General features: G+C 41.1%; 1 protein-coding gene across 1 annotated transcript in view; it reads right to left on the bottom strand.

Moving 5' to 3' along the window:
- Positions 1 to 604: 604 nt before the first annotated feature.
- LOC108002113 (uncharacterized) overlaps positions 605 to 22577 on the bottom strand; it is a 171250-nt gene continuing 149277 nt past the window's right edge. Inside the window, exons 4-7 of the mRNA XM_062086141.1 lie at positions 18095 to 18217; positions 15389 to 15577; positions 13839 to 13884; positions 605 to 1895 (exon numbers count right to left, since the gene is read on the bottom strand). Of these exons, the coding sequence (XP_061942125.1) occupies positions 605 to 1895; positions 13839 to 13884; positions 15389 to 15577; positions 18095 to 18217 (1649 nt within the window). The remainder of the gene's footprint in view (positions 1896 to 13838; positions 13885 to 15388; positions 15578 to 18094; positions 18218 to 22577) is intronic.

Raw genomic sequence — 22577 nt, forward strand, 5'->3', positions numbered from 1 at the left:
AAATCAACGTAACGAGCTATCGGTCATGTTACTATCGAGAATACAGCACGACTATAAATCAAGCGAGTAATCGTCTTTAACGTTCGTTCGTTCGTTATTTTACGTTTCAAACGCAATTCTAATCTAAAAAAAAAAGCTTAACGTAATATTCCAAAAAAAAAGAGAAAGAAAAAAAGAGATCGTCCTCGTCTCCGACGAAAATCGAACCCTTGCAAAACAAAACAAAACAAAACAAAACAAAACAAAACAAATCGGAATTTTATTCGAAATTTCGAGTTCACTCGTGAAAAATCGATAAGGAATCAAGTTCTAAATGCGAGCAATGCAGCTCCACTACACTTCCCCTCCCCTCCCGCCTCCCCCACTAGCGGAACACTATCGATTAACAGCAGGTGGCGGGGCTCCCCTGACCTTGACACGGAATGCTTTTTTCAGCCGACTCTCACGCTCGCGGGAGGAATAACACGTAGCACTTGCGGAAACAACGAGAGCTCTAACAATAGCGCGCCTCTTTCGCCCTGTTTCCGCGAAAAATTCATACGGCGTTCTCCTCGTCCGACGCGAATTCGAATCGCGGCAACACTCTTCTCCGCTGCTCGACCCCTTACAGAGTGTACATGTCGAACCGGTTCACGCTGAAGTTGCCCATCGCGTAAGGACTGTACGCGTTGGTTCTCACGAGATGGAAGCCCCTTCTCCTCGTGTCCACCTTGTCGCCCGCAAGCACGGCCGGATATCTCGGGGGGCACAGGCCGAGCAGGTACAGAGTGAACCCCCCGCATTGCCAGCCCCAGAAACCGACATCCGTGTTTATCGACTCGGCGAAGTACATGACGGATCTGTGGTGGTCGCACTCGAACGGCCTCCACCCCTCCCAGCACCCCGGCTGGTTGATACCCCCGTTCATGTAGAAGTCTATGTGGCCGCTCATCTCCACCTTGCCCTGGATGAACGCGTTCGTGTGGAACACGTCGACGAAGTGGGCGTCGGACGCGTCCAGCTTGTCGCGCTTGTCGACCGTGACGAACAGCGGCATGGCCGGGTCCAGGCCCGTAATCCTCGACATCTTGTAAGGGCTGAGGGCGTTGGCGGCGAACGCGGGCACGTGCGCCCCCAGGCTGAACCCGATCACGTGCACGTCCACCGCCCCCTCGTCCCTCAGCCTCTCCACCAACTGGGCCAAGCAGTCGCCCACGTGGGGCACGTTTTGCACGGCGATCGGGTAGCAAGGGGCCGTTGCCAACCGATGCCAGTCCACGGCTATCACGTTGTAATCGTATCTCTTCAAGTACTCGTTCCTCACGTCGACCAGATAAGACAGCTCCATGTCCGAGTCGTAGCCGTGCACCACGATCTTGGTGGGATTCGAGGCGTTGAAGTTCGTCCGTCCCAAGTTCGACCCATTCCCGTCCACCAATATCTGCTGCCACGTCTTCGGATTCCTCTTCGTGAACAAGAAGAACGTCACTTCCTTATCCGGACACGTCTGGTTCGTGTTCACCAGGCAAGGGCCTATGAAGTAATCCTTGCCCTGCTCCAACGTGTTGCCGATCGCCAGCGGTTGGCCGCTGGGGGGGATCGAGGCGGAGGACGAAGAAACGGCGAGAAGGAGCGCGAGAGCGAGAAGGAAGCGGCCCACCGCCTTCCCGCGCGAGGGAGGTTGCACCATATCCGCCACGCTACCCTCCACCGAGACCAGAGAGCAGCCGTTGGGGCTGATTGCGCTCGCCTGCCGGCACGAAACTGGCGTCGTCCGCGACCAGGGAAACTCGACCCGTGCCACGTTCCACCGCCTTCTGCACGAGCCTCGAATCCCTAAAGAGGGGCAACGCCGGACGCGGCTCGTCTCATTACCGCGATCGATGCACGCGCCACCTTCGCCTCGATCGCTTATTTACGCCTCGGCTAAGGTCGAGCCAATCCGACTACCACTACTCTCACTGCTGCGTATTTCGACCGTTTCCCTCCCTTCCCCCTTTCCCTTCGAGTTTTCAAGTCGGTCGATTTGCCACGAATCGATCGAGGAGGGGAGAGACACCGAGCGGGTCCGAATGGAGGCATTGTCTGTGCGAGCCGAAACGGATCGGTAACGGCGTAGGAACGGAGAGGAAGATTGGAGGCGGGTAAATCGCGAGTCTGTCGATAACCGGCGGCGCCGTGTTCCTCGCGCACGCGTTCGGCGCGGAAATCGATGATGACACGCTCGCGCGTGATTTTCGCCGATGAGATATCGTGGTTGTCATGTGGGAATTCGCCGGGATTAGATAACCACGTCGACGATCAATTTCGTTCAATTTTATCTTCGATTCCTTCCTTCTCTTTCTTTTTTTATCTTTTCCAATTCGAACATCGAAGGATGGAAGAGGAGGGAAATGCGGTGTAATAAATTCGTTATTATTTCGCGCGAGATAAGCGATGTTTGTACGAGATATGAGAAGAAATTGTATATATCGTTCGTTCGCGGAGATAAATCGTACGTTTTTTAATAACCGCGTACGAAAATATAAAGTCGTTAGAATCGCGCTAATTGCTCCGTCGAAAACACGTATTTATACATCGAAATAGTCGGTAATTATGGTCGACGTAAGAGGAAGTTAGCACGCCGTTCGAGCCAATTTTTAATGTCATTGAGGTTAGTCACGCGAACGTATGTACTAATGCGAATATCAAGGACATCGACTTGGGTATCGCTTCGATTCGCGCTTTAAACTTTCGTTGTCGTTTCGATCGAGCAAACTTGATTCGATTTGTGATAATTCGTCGTTACAATTTCTAAGAGACGAGTTATTAAAAAATTGATTTTCCTGCTTTCATTTAACTTGCGTTAAAGTTTGACGTCGTTCTTTATGAAATTTAATATTTATTAGCGTGCCTTGCAAGTATTAGCAAAGATTTATTCACCGAGTTTGCGAGAAATTTAAATTGCCCCCTATCTATTGTAATATTTCCATGAATATCGAGCGGCGAACTTAAAAAAAAATACACTTATGCAACGCATTATTTCAGAAATCGACACATCCGTTTCGAAATCTACGAGCTGCGCTATCTCTGTACGAAAGTTCGCGTAAAGCAAAGTACGGGTAAAAAAATTTATCGACAAACGATAAATAATAGAAGAATAATAGAGGCGGAGATATCGAAAACGACACGAAAGTTCTCGGCTCGGAGAAAGATGACTGGAATATTTGTTTCGGAAGTGGCCGTGAAAGTGGACGCGCGTTTCCGCCGCCAGAAGGTGAAACTTTCGCTTAGTATTCTCCTCGTAGGCGTACTTTCGAGAGGAGCGCACCGCCGTGAATGCGAATCACGACCAAAAAACACTTTTACGTTCGTTTCGAGAGAACCGCCTACAGCTGTCCCAATTACGCGCTTCCTCTCTTCGGTATCGATTATCGATCAAGAACACTATCGATACCCTCGATTCTCAATAGGCTGAGATTGGAGGAAAAAAAAAATTGAGAAAGAATAGGATCAATTTTTGCGACAAAAGAGATCAACGGTGAGAGCAGGTGAATTCGAATCTGTAAAACGTATACGACGAAACGTTTTGCAATTTTGCGAAGATTAAAAAAAATGGATACATATATATATATATATATACATACGAATATAGACGTTTGATTGAAATTCATGGATCGGTATCTACGTTCTAAATCCATTGAAAAAGAGGAGTAATAAATGCATCTTTGAGAATCGGTTGCTCGAATTTCGCAGACAAGAACGTTTATGCAACGTGAATGCGTTATGCAACGTGGAAGTAACGGATACAATGCTTTTTCCGATATTAAAACAGTGACCTCGAAAAGAATTAGCTTGTTAAAAATACGGAGAGAGAGAGAGAGAGAGAGATATCCTACTGGACGCTGGAAAAACAAGCTTGTTGTGATATCTGAAAAAATAATCTGAAAAAATAATTGTTGAAAAATAAATGAAGGAGGAGGGGAGAAAAAAAATTAAGAAGGAAAATACGAAAGTAAAACTGATGAAATTCCAAATTTCTATATTTTTTGCACGACGCAAGGGGAAATTTTATTTTATTTTATTTTATCTCCTTTTTCTATCCTTGTTGCGCACAATACCAAAGGAAAACATAATCTCGTTTTCTTCGACACAATCACAAATTCAGATATTACCAGATATATACCGAGCAACATTGCTATTTTGGAATTCTCTCTACGGAAATGGTTCTGGCGCAACACTGGCGTAATTACCACCAGGATCAATGCGCTTTCCGTTGAAAATTCCGCGAGGATACGTGGTTTTAAATAAATAAAATATTAAACAGGCAATTAACCCTACTTAAGCCAAGCCTCCACCACCTCGTTATTTATATTAATGTAATCGGTGGATGAAAGGATTTTCGAATAAATTTTGCTCAAATTATTCCATTCGAGATACTTAACGTTGATAATTGGTTTAGTTACGATTTTACTCCAAGACTCGCCAATTTTGATAAATTAAATCGATAAATTAAATCGTTGAAGGAATAATAATAATAATAATAAATCCATCCGCTCCGTTGGAACAAGACCAGAGTCCAGCATCGCTTGTCAACCTGACATTCTTTCTCTTCTTGTTTTTTCCTTTTCTTTTCGAGACTTTCCCTTGCCTGTTAGCCAGCCTTCCTCCTATTTTTCCAGCCACGTTGCAACAATCTTAAGCAACGTGGTTGCTAAAGAACTTTCTCCCTCTTCGAGAGAAGTTTCGAGACAAGTTGAATCTACTTTTGACTTAAATCGACGGTTTTTCCTTTCCGACGTTTCCCGTTTTGGACAACAATTTCTTTAACAACTTTTCTCGGATTCACAGTGGAATAATTCTACTTATTCCAAGTTCTATAATATATATTTCTTCATCGAAAAATGTACGACGAAAATGGATGGATTTCGACAATATCAATTTAGAAATTTTCATATATATATGGAACGTGTCACGTGTTATCTCTTTCGTTTACGTAAAATTATAAGAGGAGCGATATGAATTTTACTTTCATCATCGTCAATCATTGGGATTAGCTTTAGTCACTTTTCTGTTTGACACGTTTATTTCGTATTCATCGTACTCGTTTATACGTACTCTTGTTTAAAAGCCATATATAATCAGATTTTCTAACTTTACGTGGAAATTACGTGCACTGCATATTAATTACGTATAATTTTACACGGCGGAATGACGAGAAGAGGGCGAGAGAAGGGCGAGAGAATCGACCTTTCCACGTCGAATTATTCGTACGAAGAGAAAACAAAACAGCTCGAAATTCCCGCAATTTCTTCAACGCGACGATTTAAAATGAAAACACGCGTGATATTCTTGCTTCTTATTTTTTTTGTCTCGATAATTGTCTCAAATTTTTCCAGCAATAACGATATTTCAACAAAATTCAGTTCCGCATTCGAATAGTTGATAGGTTCTCCACTACTGCGTGTATACGGTATAGTAAATCGAATCGCAGGACTACGTCAAGTGGAATCAGACGCGTTGATCAGACGCGAGGAAGCGGGCCGCGTCAAACGGGAAGGATAATCAAATAACGCGTTATTGAGTATAAAATTAAATACGAATTGAATCTCGCCTCTCGCCAATAACGTTATTCGGGGAACAAATACGCGCAAATATCTCGCTACTGCCTCTCCTCAATAATAAACAACAATACCGATCTGTTGATTAAATCGAGCGTCGATACATCGTCCATCTAATAATAAGAGGAAAATCATTCGTCGTTTCATCAATTGTTGCATCGTCGATTGCATCTTATACGATTCGATAAATATTTTTTTTTCATTTCTTGTTTTCATTTCACAGCTAAGGATAAATTAATAAATAAATAAAATCATCGTATCTCAACTTTGTAATCGCAATCCAACTTACGATCCGAATAAAAAGCTCGAGGACAGTTGTCATACACCGTAGAATTTCACTCTAACTTGTCGCAGAACACGGTTAGAGTACTCTCCACGCTTTATAATTTCGCTCAATAAATTTATCGTTTCAATTTAATCCGTAATGTGACACGTAATTCAAAGTCGCGCTCGATTCGCGTCGAAACTCTCCAATTATGTTAACTGGTATAGCAAGTTATTATCTACCTACAAAATTCAAAAAATCGGAAGGATCGTCGAAATTTGAAGAATATAAGAACGATGAGGACGTTTCCTCCCCTTCCGAGGACAAAATCTACAATTTCTCTATTTTCAAAGATTCAGCTTCTTCTCCTGCTCGTCAACAACGATTTCTTCGATTCGATTTAAAAAATCAAAAAACAAAGGAAAATTTCGTTTCCTTTCCTTTGCAAAAATAAAACCTTAAAATCTTTCAAAGACATCTCTTCTATTATCTCGTCAACAATTTCTTCAATTCGATAAAAAATTTCCTTTCAAAGACAATTTCCCTATTTTCAAAGACTCAACGTCTGCTTCGTTTTCTCGTCAACAACGACGATTCCCTCGATTCAATTGAAAAAAAAGAAATTAAAGAACGAAGGAAGATGACAAATTTCCTTCTCTCATTAACGTCATCAACATCAACAATTCCAGCAATCACCTATCCACTCTCCGCCTGTCTCCACCGGACCGAGCCACGTCCCTCGTGCGAAATTTTACAAACGTTGACCATGGTGAAACGAGCCGGCGGAATTCGAGATTCGGCGAAATGGTACGAAATGGGAGGAAAGTGCGCGTGATCCCCGTCGAATAAAATGCGTTCACGGTCGAGCGACACGCTAGAACGCGACCGCACGCGAGAGGAGAGCGATCGTCGGGCGGAAACAATTGTCGCTCGTCGTCCGAATGCGAAAAATCCTGGCTTGTTTCGTTGCCCTCGTACGCAACCGTACAACCGTTCGTCCGTTATAAATCAAACCTCGTTGCCGGTTATCGCGAAACGACCGCAAACAAATTGCGATAGAACGCTCTCTCTCTCTCTCTCTCTCGTGATAAGAAATTATCGAACGGTAATTGAATGAAATTTAGACGAAAATGCACGGATTCGTTTCCTCGATTCAGAAGAGGAAGCGCGGCTTTGCTTCTTGAAGGCTTTGTGACGATTATTTTGCGACGTTGCGGGGGAATTTTAAACGTTGTTTTGTCGATTTCCCTACTTTTCCCCCGCAAAGTTGGAATATATTTTACAGCGCGTTTCCTCTTTGCGAGTCGAGAGATAATCGACGAGAAAGGGATGTTTTCGCTTTTTGGAATGTGGCGATTGTTTTGCGTGCATCGTTCGAATTTTCGCGTCGATATATATCGTTCCTTACCTTTTCTAACTTGGATATATTTTATATACGAAGACAACCAAACATTCGTCTTCCATTTTCGGGGGTAATCGGTGAGAAACTAAACGCGATATTATTATTTTACATTAATAAAACGCTTTAAATTTTTTTTCGACCGTTTAAATTTTTGGAGAAAATGTTAACAGATCCCGTGAGAAGTAAAGGTGAGGCGATATTAAGGTCAATCCTTTCCGAGTGAAACGTTTAATCGGTTGGTTCCGTTTCAGAGAGAATATCATTGATAGCGGGTATTTCGTAACGGCGACGAAAAATGTAGGTTAAGCTGAAAAACGAACGGGATTCGCTGCCGAATTCAACCGTGCTCGAGAGATCCACGAGATTTCGAGCGGCGAACAAACGGCTGATAAACAAACAAGAACGCGACCCGGTAACCCGCCCCATTACCCGCCTCCATTTACTCCAACTGCAAAAAGGACACCGCACAATAGAGATGGAATCGATCAACGACCCCTTTTCCCCCAATTTTCCTCCACAATTCGTTTTAACATGGAAATTCCAACAAACACCCATATACATTTCCCTCTCGAAAATCAATCCTCCATTCTTCCAACCTCTTCCCTAAATACTTCCCTTCTCTTACCGTCTTTCCGATCGAATCGAATCGAATAGAATCGAATCTTTTCTCTTTTCCTTTTCTCCCTCCCTCGCTTCGTACAATACGCAACAGCCGATTAAGAGAAATGTCCTGAAAAATGACCCATCCCGATACGATTATCCCTCGGTCCATTTACGTTTGCATTTCGAAAGTTGGAAGGTTTATTTACATTTTCCTCGCGTCACTCGGCCTGGGCCGATCGAGACCTCGCAGGCAACAGTCGCGAGGAACAGGAACAGGACGAGGAGGGAGGAACAGGAAGAGGAAATACGCGAAGGAGAAGAAGGGGAGGGGTTGGAAAAGGGTGTTCCGCCTGCAACAGTCCCGATTTAATGGAGCGCGGCGACTTGATAACGCGAGAAAAAGGGGAGCGGGGGAGAGTATCGCAAGATTTATTAACGTCTCGCGATCCGAATAACGTCTCGCGCGAACAATCGGAGCTTTGGCCGGGGTTGAATCATTCGCCGGACGGAAATTAAGGGAAAGAGGCCGTCTTTTTAATCTCCGCCGAACCGTTCCCTCGTTTCGCGCATCCCCTCTTTTCTTCGATCATCGATCGGTGTATATTAGGTGCGCAAATAAATTCTTCCCCTCCCCTCTTTTCGAATTCAAGATTTTATCGTGTAAATCAGGCACGAGATTGCTCAGGATATCGCTATCTTCCGAATTAAAATTTCTGCTTTAAATCTTTGCTGCCACTTTTTCCATAAGATACAGAGTGTTCTTCCAATAGCGCATAAACCGTTTCAATAACTGGAATGCAAAAAGTAAGCAGACTCCCACGCCATATAGTTTGAAATTGTTGCATGTAGGATTGGAAACTCTCCTAACTTTCTTCAAAAACAGAAGAACGCTGTTTCGGGTGGCGCCACGAACGGTAAAGTAATTCGAATTCGGTCAAAAGTTATGATCGTAGAAGAAAAGGGGAAGGAACTTAATTATTTGCACGTGTATTAATACATATATTGAGATAGAAATGTAGCAGGATCGATACTTCTTTGTTCTTTTGTATAAAATGTACAGGGAAATCCCCGATCAGGGCGCATCCCACATTCGTTTGTTCGGAGGCCTTTCTCTTCGCTTCTCCACGTGCGTTCACCATCGTTGTCAAATACAATTCAAAAGTACGCTTTCTTAATTCTCACGTTATCATCTATCGTTTAAAATTGTGGCAAAATTCGTATCCACTGCACGTTATCGATCACTTGTTTATTTTCTTGAGCGATAAATAAGGTGAGTGTGACGAAAGAGAGTGGAGGATAGGAATCAAGGAAGAGTACTTTCGACACGATGACATCAAGTTATTTAGGAAACTCGTGGAGATGAGATATTCGTTTATTTGCCTAGAAACATCTTTTTCAAAGAGCGATCGAATTAAATTAACCAAGTATCGACTGTCAACCAGTTGTCTCTCGGTTATTACGAAGTTTAATTATATTTATCCAATTTTCTTGGGCTATTTCTACCATTTCCGTGCTCTTTCACGATCCTACAAAAGAAAACTTTTAACAAGTTCCATCTATTTTCGAAGAAGTTTTTCCGCTGAAACCGAACGCGAACGATCGCGAACTAAAACAATGACAAAGAAACGAAACGTTGATTCTCCATCCTTTTCCCTTTCCTTTTTAATATTTCCACGCCAGGATGAAAAAGTTCGCCCGCCACGGAACTTCTATCGCGAGTACTTCAACTTTCTCAAACGAACGAAGATGTAAAACTCCTCCCTACCCCTCTTAAACTTTCCCCTCTTAACGCACGAATATCGCGTAAACGATTGATAAGGAAGCCGAGAATTTCCTCCTTGTATTCCTCGCGCGATTCCAAAACACTTTGCCCTTCTAACCGATCTGATCGATCGATCGATCGAGAAAAGGCAAGGATTAAAAATCGACGAATGCGCGCAACAACTCGTGGAAAAATCGAGCGACTTTTCGCGAGGTTATCAAGAAATATTTCGTTTGCACGGGGAAACGAGCGTTGTAATACGCGTGTTGTAAAACGAAAAGGTTCAAAGTAAAAGTACGCTTGTTAACGATACCGTGAACCGAATACGCTGCGATCGATACTTTAATGAAAAGCTGCACTTCCATTTTATTTCCACGCGAAACTGCCTCTCCCATAACCGATCCTTTATTCCCCTTCTTCTTTAATTCCATTACACCTGCTTCCCCGATCTAAACAACTGCGTTTCCGATATATGAAGAACCGGAAGCTAGCCAGTCCTACAAACATGGCGTAATCGTGTTCGTTGATCGCGATTCTCTGCCAGGCTAATTAGATCAATTGATCCATAAGGTGGAACGCTCTCCGTGTTCGATGATCGAAGATAGCAGCCAAATTTCATGAGTGCAGCGTCTCGATTAAATTCAAAGATATCGTCAAAAGGTTTGGATCCATGATTTACTCGGACAAATGTTGTATCAAGTTGCCAATTTTAGAATAAAACTCATACTAAATCAACTCGTAAACTTCTTCTTAACTTGTATTTTGCATATTTTCACCTTGTCCTCTTACGTTTCTTTTTCGTAACTGTTCCTTGAGAAGCGAACGAATTTAGAATATTATTCCTGTACGAGTTTGAGTTGGATCATAGTTCTTAGGTTGAAGTTCATATTGAAATATTAGGTAATTTCAAAAATTCAGGTCTGGAAATCTTGAAAACAATATAACATTAAACAGAGATAAATAGAAAGGCAAAGTGGAGTTGAAGGTATCTCGAACGACAGTTCAGACATTTGGGTGCAATGGGTAAGGTGAAAAAATTGGACAAGAAAGATAAAAAATTTGCAAGTCCATTTTTGAATAGAATTGTAATCTTTGATGGACAATGAAAATCATCGTTACGAAGAAAGTTATAGTGATTGCGAGTCTGTAAAAAATAATTCCTTATTCTTTTCTAAAACGATATATCATAACAGTAGCATTCTATTGCCAAGAAATTGATTAGAAAACAATCGCCAATTATATTTCACCAATCAGATTATCATTCCATTTACAATTATTTTTAGGAAATAAAATATTCGACGCTCGAAGAGTAGTAAAAATCGCTTATAAAAATGGAATATACCTGTTGAAATCTGGTTGAGAAAAGGCTCGTATTTCGATCAACGGCAATCTCATGTGGACATAATACAACTTCTGACAACAAGCCGAAAATTTCAAAACCGGCAAACATTTCCATTTATCCAATCTTCACCCTTTCCCATAATTCTTCCTCTTCTTCGCTCGAGATTTTAATTCAACATGGCAATGGTAAAGGAGCAAGGAGTGCAAATATTGCGTATTCCGCACAATTCGCGTGGAGCAAAGAGAGGGGGGGATCTTCGAATTAATGCCGCGCCCGATATCGCCGGTTAATATTTGCCGTCACGATACTCCCCTCCCCGCCTCGACGTGTGTACGCGTTCAAAAGCGATCGCATATCACGGTGAAAAATGAATTTGCGGTCGATCATACGTTACGTTTAATTCCGTGCAATATGCATTACAATACACGACAATGCGTTATTAATCGCCACGGACTTAAAATTCACCGGGCCGCTTTTGCCCGAATGATAGATGCAGCTGTTTGCCCATAATAATCGCCAGTTATTTACTCCGTGAAACGCTGACACCTGCTATATGCATGTATATATTTATATACAATTTTAATCGATCGTGATTTCAAAAAAAAGAAAGAAAAGTTAAACGGATAAATAAGCGATGAATAAAAGTTTCTATTCATGTATACGTTTGACGACATACGTATGTGACGGTTGTTTTTCTTTAAATTTAAATTTTAGAGATAATGTAATGGTAGAATCGTAACAATGATTGCAGAAATGGTTGGCAATATTACAACACGGGCGCGCGAATGAACGCGACGATATACGTAACGAATAATTGCGTTAGCTTATGCAGTGATCAATGGGAGTCGATAATTGTACCGCTATTATTTGTTAATATTCTCTAAATGTACGTTTGATATTTGTATGTTTTGGTATTATCAATAATGTCGATTTGAACCGAACTGGAAATAAAATTAGCGGAAGCTTAACAAGGGATGGTATATTTTTTTGATCAACCAGTTAGCCGTAACTATGATTTCATGCGCGCGAAACGCAACGATAATGCGATTATGCATAATATGATCCCGATTATCATAAGATTAGGCGCAATTATTATGTGCCCGTGATAAGTATAATCGATGGAAACAACATCGGTATCGTATCAAACGACATTTGCGACAGTAAAATAATAACAATTTGAATCGAAAAGAAATTTATTTAACGAAAGAAATTTGTCACGCGCGAAGATTAGAAATGGGGATTCGATGAGGAGAAAGGGAGGGGAAATCAGAAAGAGGACGAAACGGTGACCCATTTCTCGCTAATATCACCGTGTAATAGGAAAATTCATCGACATCAGCTTTCATTTTTATATCTCTCCCGAAACTGGCGGGAACGTAACTGGCTGGGTGAATAGAAAAACAACACGAAACGCTCGCGATCATCTTAAAATTGCAATCGTTGCAACGACGAGATTGGAAAACGCGAAAGTGGTGATTTCTACGGTGAACAATCCCGGTTATATGAATGAAACGTTATAAGCGAGCCACGTATTCGTTCCCCTTCGATATTCTATGAAACGCATCCGATCCAGATGTGGAAAATTATACAGCGCGATGAAATCACGATGATATTGCTTCTCGCGTAACGGCTCCCGGCTTATCGTTTTCTCGCCGGCGATTATTACGATAACCGTTTCGAGAGTTTAACTTGGACCGGTCCCTTAAAAATCTTCAAAAATCCGCGGATTTTGCAGCGATACGATGCAGTTAAATTCCGACGGAATTATTATCGCGGATGAAAAATCTCATACGGTCTAAAAAGGTAAGCGAAATAAAAGGGGCGTTGCGAAAAGATTTTAGAAAATTGTTTTACCATTTGTTTTTTCTACACACTTCAAAAGTTGAATCGTAATTATTTAAATATCCTACGAAACTACAAACGTTTTTGTACAAAGTGTTACGAGGTATTTTATATCCCGTACACGTTGGGTACATAAAGTCAGAGGCAAACATCTTTCAAACTTTTCTTTATCTCTGTAACAAAATATAGAAGTTTTCAGAGGAACTGGAGGAACACCAACACGTGACGCGACATGGAACTTTAAACTCTTCTGTCCTCCTGCGTTTGTTCCCTCCGCTGATCTCGTATTTTCCAAGTAGAAAAAAAAAAAAGACGACGAATATAAAAATTTATGTGCCGACAATAACCACGTGTGTAACAATTAACAAACGAGAATAACGAGAATCCTTGGCGATTTTTATATTCTTCCGAGTTTTATCGCTCCGCTATTAATATCCTCTCCCTTTTTGTTCCACGTTGCATTACGAATAATATACACCGAGCGCCGCATCAATTTTCACGTGATTCCGTTCCTTTTATTCCCCATTGCCTCGTGCTGTTCCACCGCCGGCGAAAATAAAGAACGCTTTGTCGCGTCGGGAATGTATTAGACACCTATCGCCGGCCATTTTACACGAGCCAACATAAAACGTGTCCCCCCTAATATATTACTCGTTGCGCCCCTTGCTTTTCTCGTCCCTGCAATTTCCGTTCCAAAGTCCAATGGAAAATAATAAATTCTCGCCGAACCGGCTGACCAGGTTAATGCAAGAGATTACCGCGGCCGTGGATTCGATCGATGGTGAAAATTCGAGAAACAGAGAGAGAAAAGAAATAATAAAAATAACAATGATAATGATAACGCTGACTGAGAGAGAAACGATGGAAAATGGAAGGCGGATCGAACGAGAGCGAATGTTGAAATTTATGATCGGTCGTAAACGTATTTACCGGTATAAACCGTATTCGTTTGCGTGGTACTCGCACGCGAGGGTGAGGATAAATTTTCAAGAAAGGATGGTGGCTCGCGTTAGCCACCCGCGTTGAATGAAATACACGCTCACCTCGATTCCGTGGTCAAAGTGAACGGGAGATTCGCAACCTCTCCACCTTAAATTATACACGCATTCGCGGAAAATATTTATTTATATTTACTTCGCGGATCACTATCTTCTTCAACCCTTCTTTTCGCTTCGCTTCGATCCATCCGTCCCACAATCGGGGGACACAATCCACCACAATGGATGCAATCAACATTTTTACACGAATTTCTAACCTCTAATTCTCGTCCATTTTTCTTAATTCGGATCTCGTTTGTCGTTTCGTTTGCAAAATATAATTTATCCACGCTATCGGCAACGCAACTCGTGGAGCAAACTTGATCCAATACGGAACCCATACGAACGATATTCCGTATTCTCGACTCAAGGAGATCTGTTATTAAATATATCGCGTGGTAGCCTCAGGTGCGCCAATTTCCGCGCCGCATTACCAACTCCTCTCCGTTTCGCTAAATTCTAAACCCACGACTTGAGAAGCGCGGCCGGCTAATAAACAATTAGGAGAGACAAGGAAACGTAACTGAAACTTACGAAGCAGGCAAACTTACACGGGTGAGTCGCGTAATTCTCGCTCGAGTTGATTAATTTTCGCGATTCTGATCGGTTCCAGACCAGTTCCAAATTGAGAAGACCGTCAGAGAGAGGGGATATCATTCAGAATTTCAATTCACATTCGCTTCGAAATCGACCGAATTTATGAGAAACGTAAATGTAAACGCTTCCCCCTCTCCTTTTTTAATTAGATCGTTTCGTCGAAAAGAAGAAGAGGGATAACAGCGCGGGAGTTTTCATCGAGTTTAACCCCTCCCCCTCGTTAAATTAATCCCGCGTCAAACTAATTAGTCGACGCTTTGATGGATTAATACACGGGCATGCTATTAAAATCGTGCGCGCTGTTTCTATTCGCGTCGAATTATACACAATTAACGAGGCACAAGCGCGGTGCATCCTTCGTTTCATCGATTCGAGTCTTGAGACTCTAATTAAACGTTAAATTTCAGTCGGGAATCAAATTGATATCCTCCAACCACGTCGTTCCTCTCTCATCCTCGATCGCGTTTACGAAAAGGATACATCGTGTCAATACGCGAGACACGTTCTTTCATTTCTTCTAATTTTTTTTTCACGATTATTTCACTATCTCGAACGAAAGAAAATTTAGTTTATAAATAATGACTCTTGCAATACTGGAGGCAAAATTAATTTATCGATCCTATTATAATTATGCGAAATTAAACTTCCCTTATTCATCGTACAAACTGTCTCTCATCCAAACCCACCCAACTCTTCGTCCCGCAAACGATGGAAAAGAAAAAAAAAACAAAAACAAAAGCGAACCAAAGTGAAGATCCACGAAAAAGCAGGTGGCTGACCCTTGAGTTTTCAATTCGAAATCGCGACAAAATCTCCGTTTCGCTGCGAAGAACATGAAACGGAGCGGAAAATTTCATGGTTGATTGGTTGTGGCCATAGGAAACGGGAAAGGAAGGGGTGGAAGGAGGGTGGCAAGGACGCAGCAAGAGAATGCGGGGCGCGCTTTTTGCGAAACTCACATGGGAAGCTGACCGGAGGATGAGTCTGGGCGTTGTGCGCGTTGTGGGGGTGCCTGGGGGTTGCTGCACGCTGCCTGCAGAAGCAGAGGACCGCCGCCGTGACCAGGCCTGCCACGCTCAGGATAAGAAAAACCAGCGCGATCACGAACCAGATCGTCTGCATACCCAGGATCGTCGATGTCTCGGAGTCTGGAAAGGAGAGAATTAAATCGTTTTCGTAGAGAGAAAGTGGTATCTCGCTGTTGTTATTCACGGTAAAGAATTTTCCAGTGAGAGTTCAGCGTTCTTCAAGATGCTTCCTTAAGTTCTCTTAAACGGAACACGCGAGTGAATGTCGTTAATGTTCCTTTTAAATGGGATTATATTATATTTTATCGATTGAAGAAGAGAATTGAATTTTGTCCAAGAATTCATATTCCGCCTCATCGCAAGAATATTCTTTTAATAAAGATGCTTTATAACGTTCCCGAAGACTTGATCCACTTACGTCAAAGAGTCGTTAGTTTTGAAGATACTTTTCACTTGAAGTTTGTAACGTTTATGAATAGTTATACAGCGATCCGGTATAATAGATTTTAAACTTGTGAAATTAATCTGAATTAATGATATAAGTAGATCAAGTTTTTTTTATCGCTGATATTTTATACATCTAAATGTCTGATAGGTCGTGATTTATTCCATTAATTCTTTTTTTTAAATTGAAACATCGAGACGAAACGCAATATATAATAGGAGAAGCGGACGAAGTTTATTTGTAGGATGATTTAACAGAATTCGGTTTTATGTATATATATATGTTAAATCGTTATACCTTTAATGACTGTCCATTATTCACGGAAGGGAACTAAGGGTTACACGATTATAATAAACGAGTACGTGTATATTGTGGTTATTTAATGCGTTAACTGGTACAGAAACGTCAATAACTCTTCGAGCTATTAATTTTGGGATAGTTCGATAAATATTATACGACATCACGCCAGCCAAACCATCAATCACGTGAAATTAATAAATATACGCCCGGGGGTTGCCACGTATGTAACACGTATCATATTTTGTTACGAATAATTTGTAACATCGTGAACGATTCAACTATCCAAACGCGCAAACATCGTAAATATCGTGCAGCACGAAATACACGGAATACGAAACGGTGGAAAACAATTATATAACCCTCCTTATATCATTCTTCTAATTTTCGCGCGACGAAACTCGCCCCGTCAAAGTGGCCATCTACGTCACGCTTCTCCTTTCCTCCTTCCCCCCGATTAAAATAGCAATGGCAGTTCATCTTGCTGCCAAGTGTCGGGTCAACTGACAACGGAAGAGAATTAATTCCCCCGGGCGTTGTACAATGCGTTCCAGAGTGCGGCCAACACAGAAACCGCCCTCTGGCGACCGAACGTGCACGCAGTTTCGTTGAATCGAGAGATCGATACCGTTCCGTGTGTATACCTTTTTTTTTTTTATCATTAGGGGTCGTACGACACGCTATTACCATAGCGAAAGCGACGAGAGAGAGAGAGAGAGAGAGGAAAGAAGAAAAAGAAATTTCGCGTAAAGTCGGGTGACTTTGTACTTTGAGGCTGCTCGGTTGCGCTTTGAACACGGGTCGGGTTGGTTATCTTTTCCAAAGATCGAGGATTCAAAAGAATTTCATAATTATTTCATTATTATTCTTCTGCGTATTTCTCGTATTTGCACAACGATGCGAATCCTTTTTTAATTCGATCGTGTTCAGCGGGGCAAAACGTTTACAGATATCGAATTTACGACGAATTTAGGACGAACGTTGCGCTTTGACAAATCCCTTCGCAATAGCGAATACCAATCGCGAAGATATGCAACAATTATTCAAATGAAAGCATTAACTACGTACTAATTATGAATTTTGCCGATGATTGATGATCATCTACAACATCTCTGAATGTCGCGTAACGAATCTACCCCCTTGCTTTATCATCCCCTCCTCTCAACGAGTTTGCGTATTTATCGTCGCGATTCGAATTTATAACTAAATTAATAAGGAAACGGATTAATTTTAAATAATAAAGCACGACATCGATACGAACTAACAAGGTGATCACACGATTCGAAACGTAGCGCGAACCATAATCGATACGTCTGATGTTAAAATAGATTTTAACATCGCGGGAAAGGAACGAAATGCCCGTCGATCGTCGACGGGAACAGAAATTGATTAAAATGCTTCTCGTGAAACGGGAAACGCTGACCTCCGTTATTCGCTGTTTTATCGTTTTCCTATATTTTGTTTTTCTTTGAAATTCCCTTTGTACAAGGCCGCAACAGATTATTACTTTATTGCGGATATTACCGAAACGATTAATCGGAATGAAAATTCGATCAAAATTAATAAATATTTCAAACCGGTATCAATTTCACGGTAATTTTATATTTCCACGAATCTTTGTTTCGATCTGCTCGCCTCTAAAAAAAATATACCGATTAATCCAAACTTTATTCGAATTAAATAAAAATATATATATATATCCCGATCTTCTATTTTGAAAAGTTAGGAATCGAAGTTTAACCAGCGGTATTTGAAATAAGAATTCGGCGATCCCATCCTGGTTCGATTACAAATCAATTTGCCCGCGGCGTATTTCATTTGAAATCCGAAAAGACCTCTCTCTCTCCTCGAGGGAAAGGGGCCTGGAAAATGAATCGGTGGTAATTAGAACTTACTGGCACAGAGGGTGGAGGTAGCCTCGTCGGACTCGTCGCCGCAGTGATTCACGCCGTCACAAAGGAGATCCCTCTCGATGCAAAATTCGTTCTGGGTGCATCGGAAGTCCTTGCAAGTGTGCTCTGCGAACCGACAAACAAATATTCACCGTTAAAGACATCGTTCGCAAGGGGACAGAGAAATGGAAAACTTTTCCATCTTGCGATTCAATTATCTATTCGCCACGATCGAAATCCAATTTTTATTTAGATTCGTCGAAATTCTGGAAAACAAAAAAAAAATCTTTCAATTTACAATTTACAATTTTACGAACGACTTATTAATTTTACACAAATTCGAACTAATTAACGATCGGATAATTTTCGATCTTGCGATCGAATCGTGATCGAAAGACTTTTATTTAAATTCGAAACGAAAATCAATGACAATTTACAATTTGAACGATTTATCAATTCGATTCGATCGAGGGGATCGATTAATCCAAATTTGCTTCCCATAATGGCGAGGCACGATTATCGCGACAAATAACTATTACGAATGACTCGTAACTCGGAATCGACGGTTCCGTCATCGAATTGCACGATACGATTATGCATAAATCGAAACCGTCCTATCTACACAGGCCGCAAATTCCAACTAATTAGCGATCGAATGCAATAATTTTCCATCTTGCGATTGAATCGTGATCGAAAGATTTTTATTTAAATTCGTAAAAAATCGATGTCAATTTACAATTTACAATTCGAACTAATTAGCGATCGAATGCAATATTTTCGATCTTGCGATTGAATCGTGATCGAAAGATTTTTATTTAAATTCGTGAAAAATCGATGCCAATTTACAATTCGAATTAATTAATTTTCGATCTTGCGATTGAATCGTGATCGAAAGATTTTTATTTAAATTCGTGAAAAATCGATACCAATTTACAATTCGAACTAATTAATTTTCGATCTTGCGATTGAATCGTGATCGAAAGATTTTTATTCAGATTCGCGAAAAATCGATATCAATTTACAATTCGAATTAATTAATTTTCGATCTTGCGATTGAATCGTGATCGAAAGATTTTTATTTAAATTCGTGAAAAATCGATGCCAATTTACAATTCGAATTAATTAATTTTCGATCTTGCGATTGAATCGTGATCGAAAGATTTTTATTTAAATTCGTGAAAAATCGATACCAATTTACAATTCGAACTAATTAGCGATCGAATGCAATAATTTTCGATTTGTATAATAATTCGATTTGTAATAATTTCCATCTTGCGATTGAATCGTGATCGGAAAATTTTTATTTAGATTCGCCAAATGCCAATTTACAATTCGACTTGTCAATTTTACACAGACCGCAGATGGGATGCAATAATTTTCCATCTTGCGATTGAATCGTGGCCAAGATCGAAAGATTTTTACTTAGATTCGTGAAAAATCAATTTACAATTGGAACGACTTGTCAATTTTGATAGGGGATCGATTAATCCAAATTTGCTTGCAACAATAGCGAGATAGGATTATCGCGACAAGTAACTATCACGAATGACTCGTAACTCGGAATCGACGGTTCCGTCATCGTCCATCCAAGCGCGCGATAATCGATCGCGCGTAAATCGAAACCCGTCCTATCTGCACAGGCCGCAAATTCGAGCTAATTAGCGAAATTACAACGTATCATTAGTCTCGCGCGACGCACGCACACGATCGGGCACAATAAAGAAGAAATTCGAGCGAAACGTCTAGGCTGGCTGGCCACGGATCGATTAATTAAACGCGGACTTGCGTTTTGATATTCAACGCGTCTGTCTTTGCTGCTCCATTCCGCTTCCGTCTCGTTTCGTATCGCGTTTCTGCCGATCTAACTCGATTAGGGACAAATGAATTGATCGCAGCGACGTGACCCGTTATAATTAGCCCGATGCGTTAATATTAACGAGAATATTAGGGGGAGGGATCGTAGCGTAGATATCAACATCAGACTGGATTTGAATAATTGCCTCCATATACCCTGGATCATTGGATCGTTTTAATAAGCAACGGCGACGATATCGTTGATCGATTGTAGTTAGATTTGGATTATGGAAATTCGATGATCCTTCGGGTTGGAGGAGGAATATTTTAAGAATATACGTTATAATATCGAGTTATGCGATGATGATAACCTTTAACGCGATTTCGTCGTCGAGCCTCGTAAATTTCTGCGACAAATCTCTTTACGAGATTTATTCGCCGAAAAGAACTTTCTCCATCTCGATAGCTTTAAGGATTCTCCAACTTAATTAAAAATGAAAAAAATTATAGCTGTTCGAATGTCTCGAAACAGTTTCTTTTAATCGCTGGAGGAAACCTTTATCCTCCTTCCAGAAATACAATGTGCTAAAAAAAGCGAGAGCGCCCAATTATTCATTAAATAAACGAGTATATAACACTCATTCTATAATCCTCGACGATTGACAATTTCATGATTCGAATCCATTCGCAAACACAGTTGCTCGAATATATGAATTCACGTAAAATACACGTGAGCACAATTATTTTCGAAGAAAACTCTTGTCTGTATAAATAAATAAATATATATAACCGATCATAACAAAATTGGGCGAAACGAGAAGAAATACTTTTATCCTTCGTACGATTATTTCGAATCCATTCGCAATCACAGTTATTCGAATATATTGAATTCACCTTACGTAAAATACACGTGAGCACAATCATTCTCGATCGAAGGAAACTATCGACAAGTGCGAGCTATATAAACAAAATGGACGAAACGAGAAAGAAAGGGAGAGAGGGGTATCCCTGTGATGGCTTCGGTTCGCAATTATAACTCGTGAGAGGGGTTTGGTCGGAAGAAATCGAAGGCGATAAAAGGCGAGGAACGGAAGAGGGTTGAAGAATCGGAGGAAAAAGAGGGGTCCGATTGCGATCTTTTAGGGAGAGTAATTTTCTATAATTTAATAGTCGAAATTCTTTATCCTTCCCTCTACGCGTCTTCCAGAAGACCAGATTCGAATCGTTTCTTCAGGCTTGAAAGAAGGGAAAGAAGAGGAGGGAAGAAGGGGGAAGGTACGCCTCATCGCGATTAAGAAAAGAACGTCTACGAATCTTGCGTGACATATAACCTTATATTTGCCGTGAATTATTGCAGGATCTTTGAGATGCTGGAATCGCATTGGTCACCCCTTCGCTCATATTTCACATTATAGATTTTATTCGGTTGCAGACACGTTGTGGGGGAGATGGGATCGTTAATTTTAAGTTTCCGAGCAAAAAATTTTACTTCAAGCTCGATGAAAGATGATGAAACTTTTTTAAAAACCGTTGTAAACGCGATCGAATAAACCTGCAAACAGTTTAGACCGTTTATGGAATATAGAAAAAAAGCAATATTGAAAAGCTGAAAAGCAATTAATCCGGTCGATCGATCATCGTCCGATCAACTCGCTATTTATCAAGAAAATCGTTTTAAACGTTAATAATATATCTTGGATATATTGGATAAATATTTCAATGTTTATCCAAGTAACAATTGTAGAGACGGATTAATCGCCGTTTAAATTCCGCCAAAAATACAAGGTTTTCAGGACGAGGCAATTTTTAGCCTCCATTGCATTTATTTCGTTAATATCGCGTCGGTCTCCATCGAGGGATAATTAAATACCTCGGTCACGAACGTGAAACGAATGCTCGCGTGCTGGCAATCGTAGTTTCGGCGTTTCTAAACCACCCCTCTGTTTAACTTGCCGCGTCAATTATTCGTGCCACCGATCGATCCGCGCCCGGCTCTGTCCAAGTTTTTACAACGCCACAAAACTCGAGATAACGGCGAATTTCTTCGATGTATGGCGAGAATCACGTCCATCTCCGATTCCTTCGATTCTTAATTACCCTCGGCTAAGAACAAACGTGCTCGTGCGACGGTGAAAAGTATTATATTCAGAAGTAAATTTCGTTCGAGTTAAAAGAATATATAAAATGAACGAGGATAAAGAAGACGACTTACGAGACGTTTTTAACTGAGTGATTAACACGATGATATAAATACATACACATCTGACAATTTCATTCGATGGAGAAAAGAAAGATCCGACGTATATATATTTTCCATCGGGCAAAACTCTCAAACTTGGACGTGAATGGAGTTTTCAGCACCGCCACATATATCACGATTGCAATTCGACGAAGGCTCGGTGGGGCCTCGTTGACTTTCTATGGAGCATTATGGACTCTATAGAGGAACTAGCTCCCGCTTGAAAGTCCGCCATCGAGCTTCCAGTTTCGTATAAATCGCGTAAATAAATTTTAACACGGATCTCCTCTTTCCCCTCCTGACGCAATAATCTTAATCTTAATAATACTCTTTAATCTTCGATCTCGATGAAGGGGAGGCCTGCCATTTTATAAGGGCAAAATGACGTACGACGGTTTCGTTGATCCAGGCATAAAGGAAAGTCGAAATATAAAGTGCATTCATCCGGGCTTA

Source organism: Apis cerana, linkage group LG1, assembly GCF_029169275.1.
Source record: "Apis cerana isolate GH-2021 linkage group LG1, AcerK_1.0, whole genome shotgun sequence".
Lineage (NCBI taxonomy): Eukaryota > Metazoa > Arthropoda > Insecta > Hymenoptera > Apidae > Apis > Apis cerana.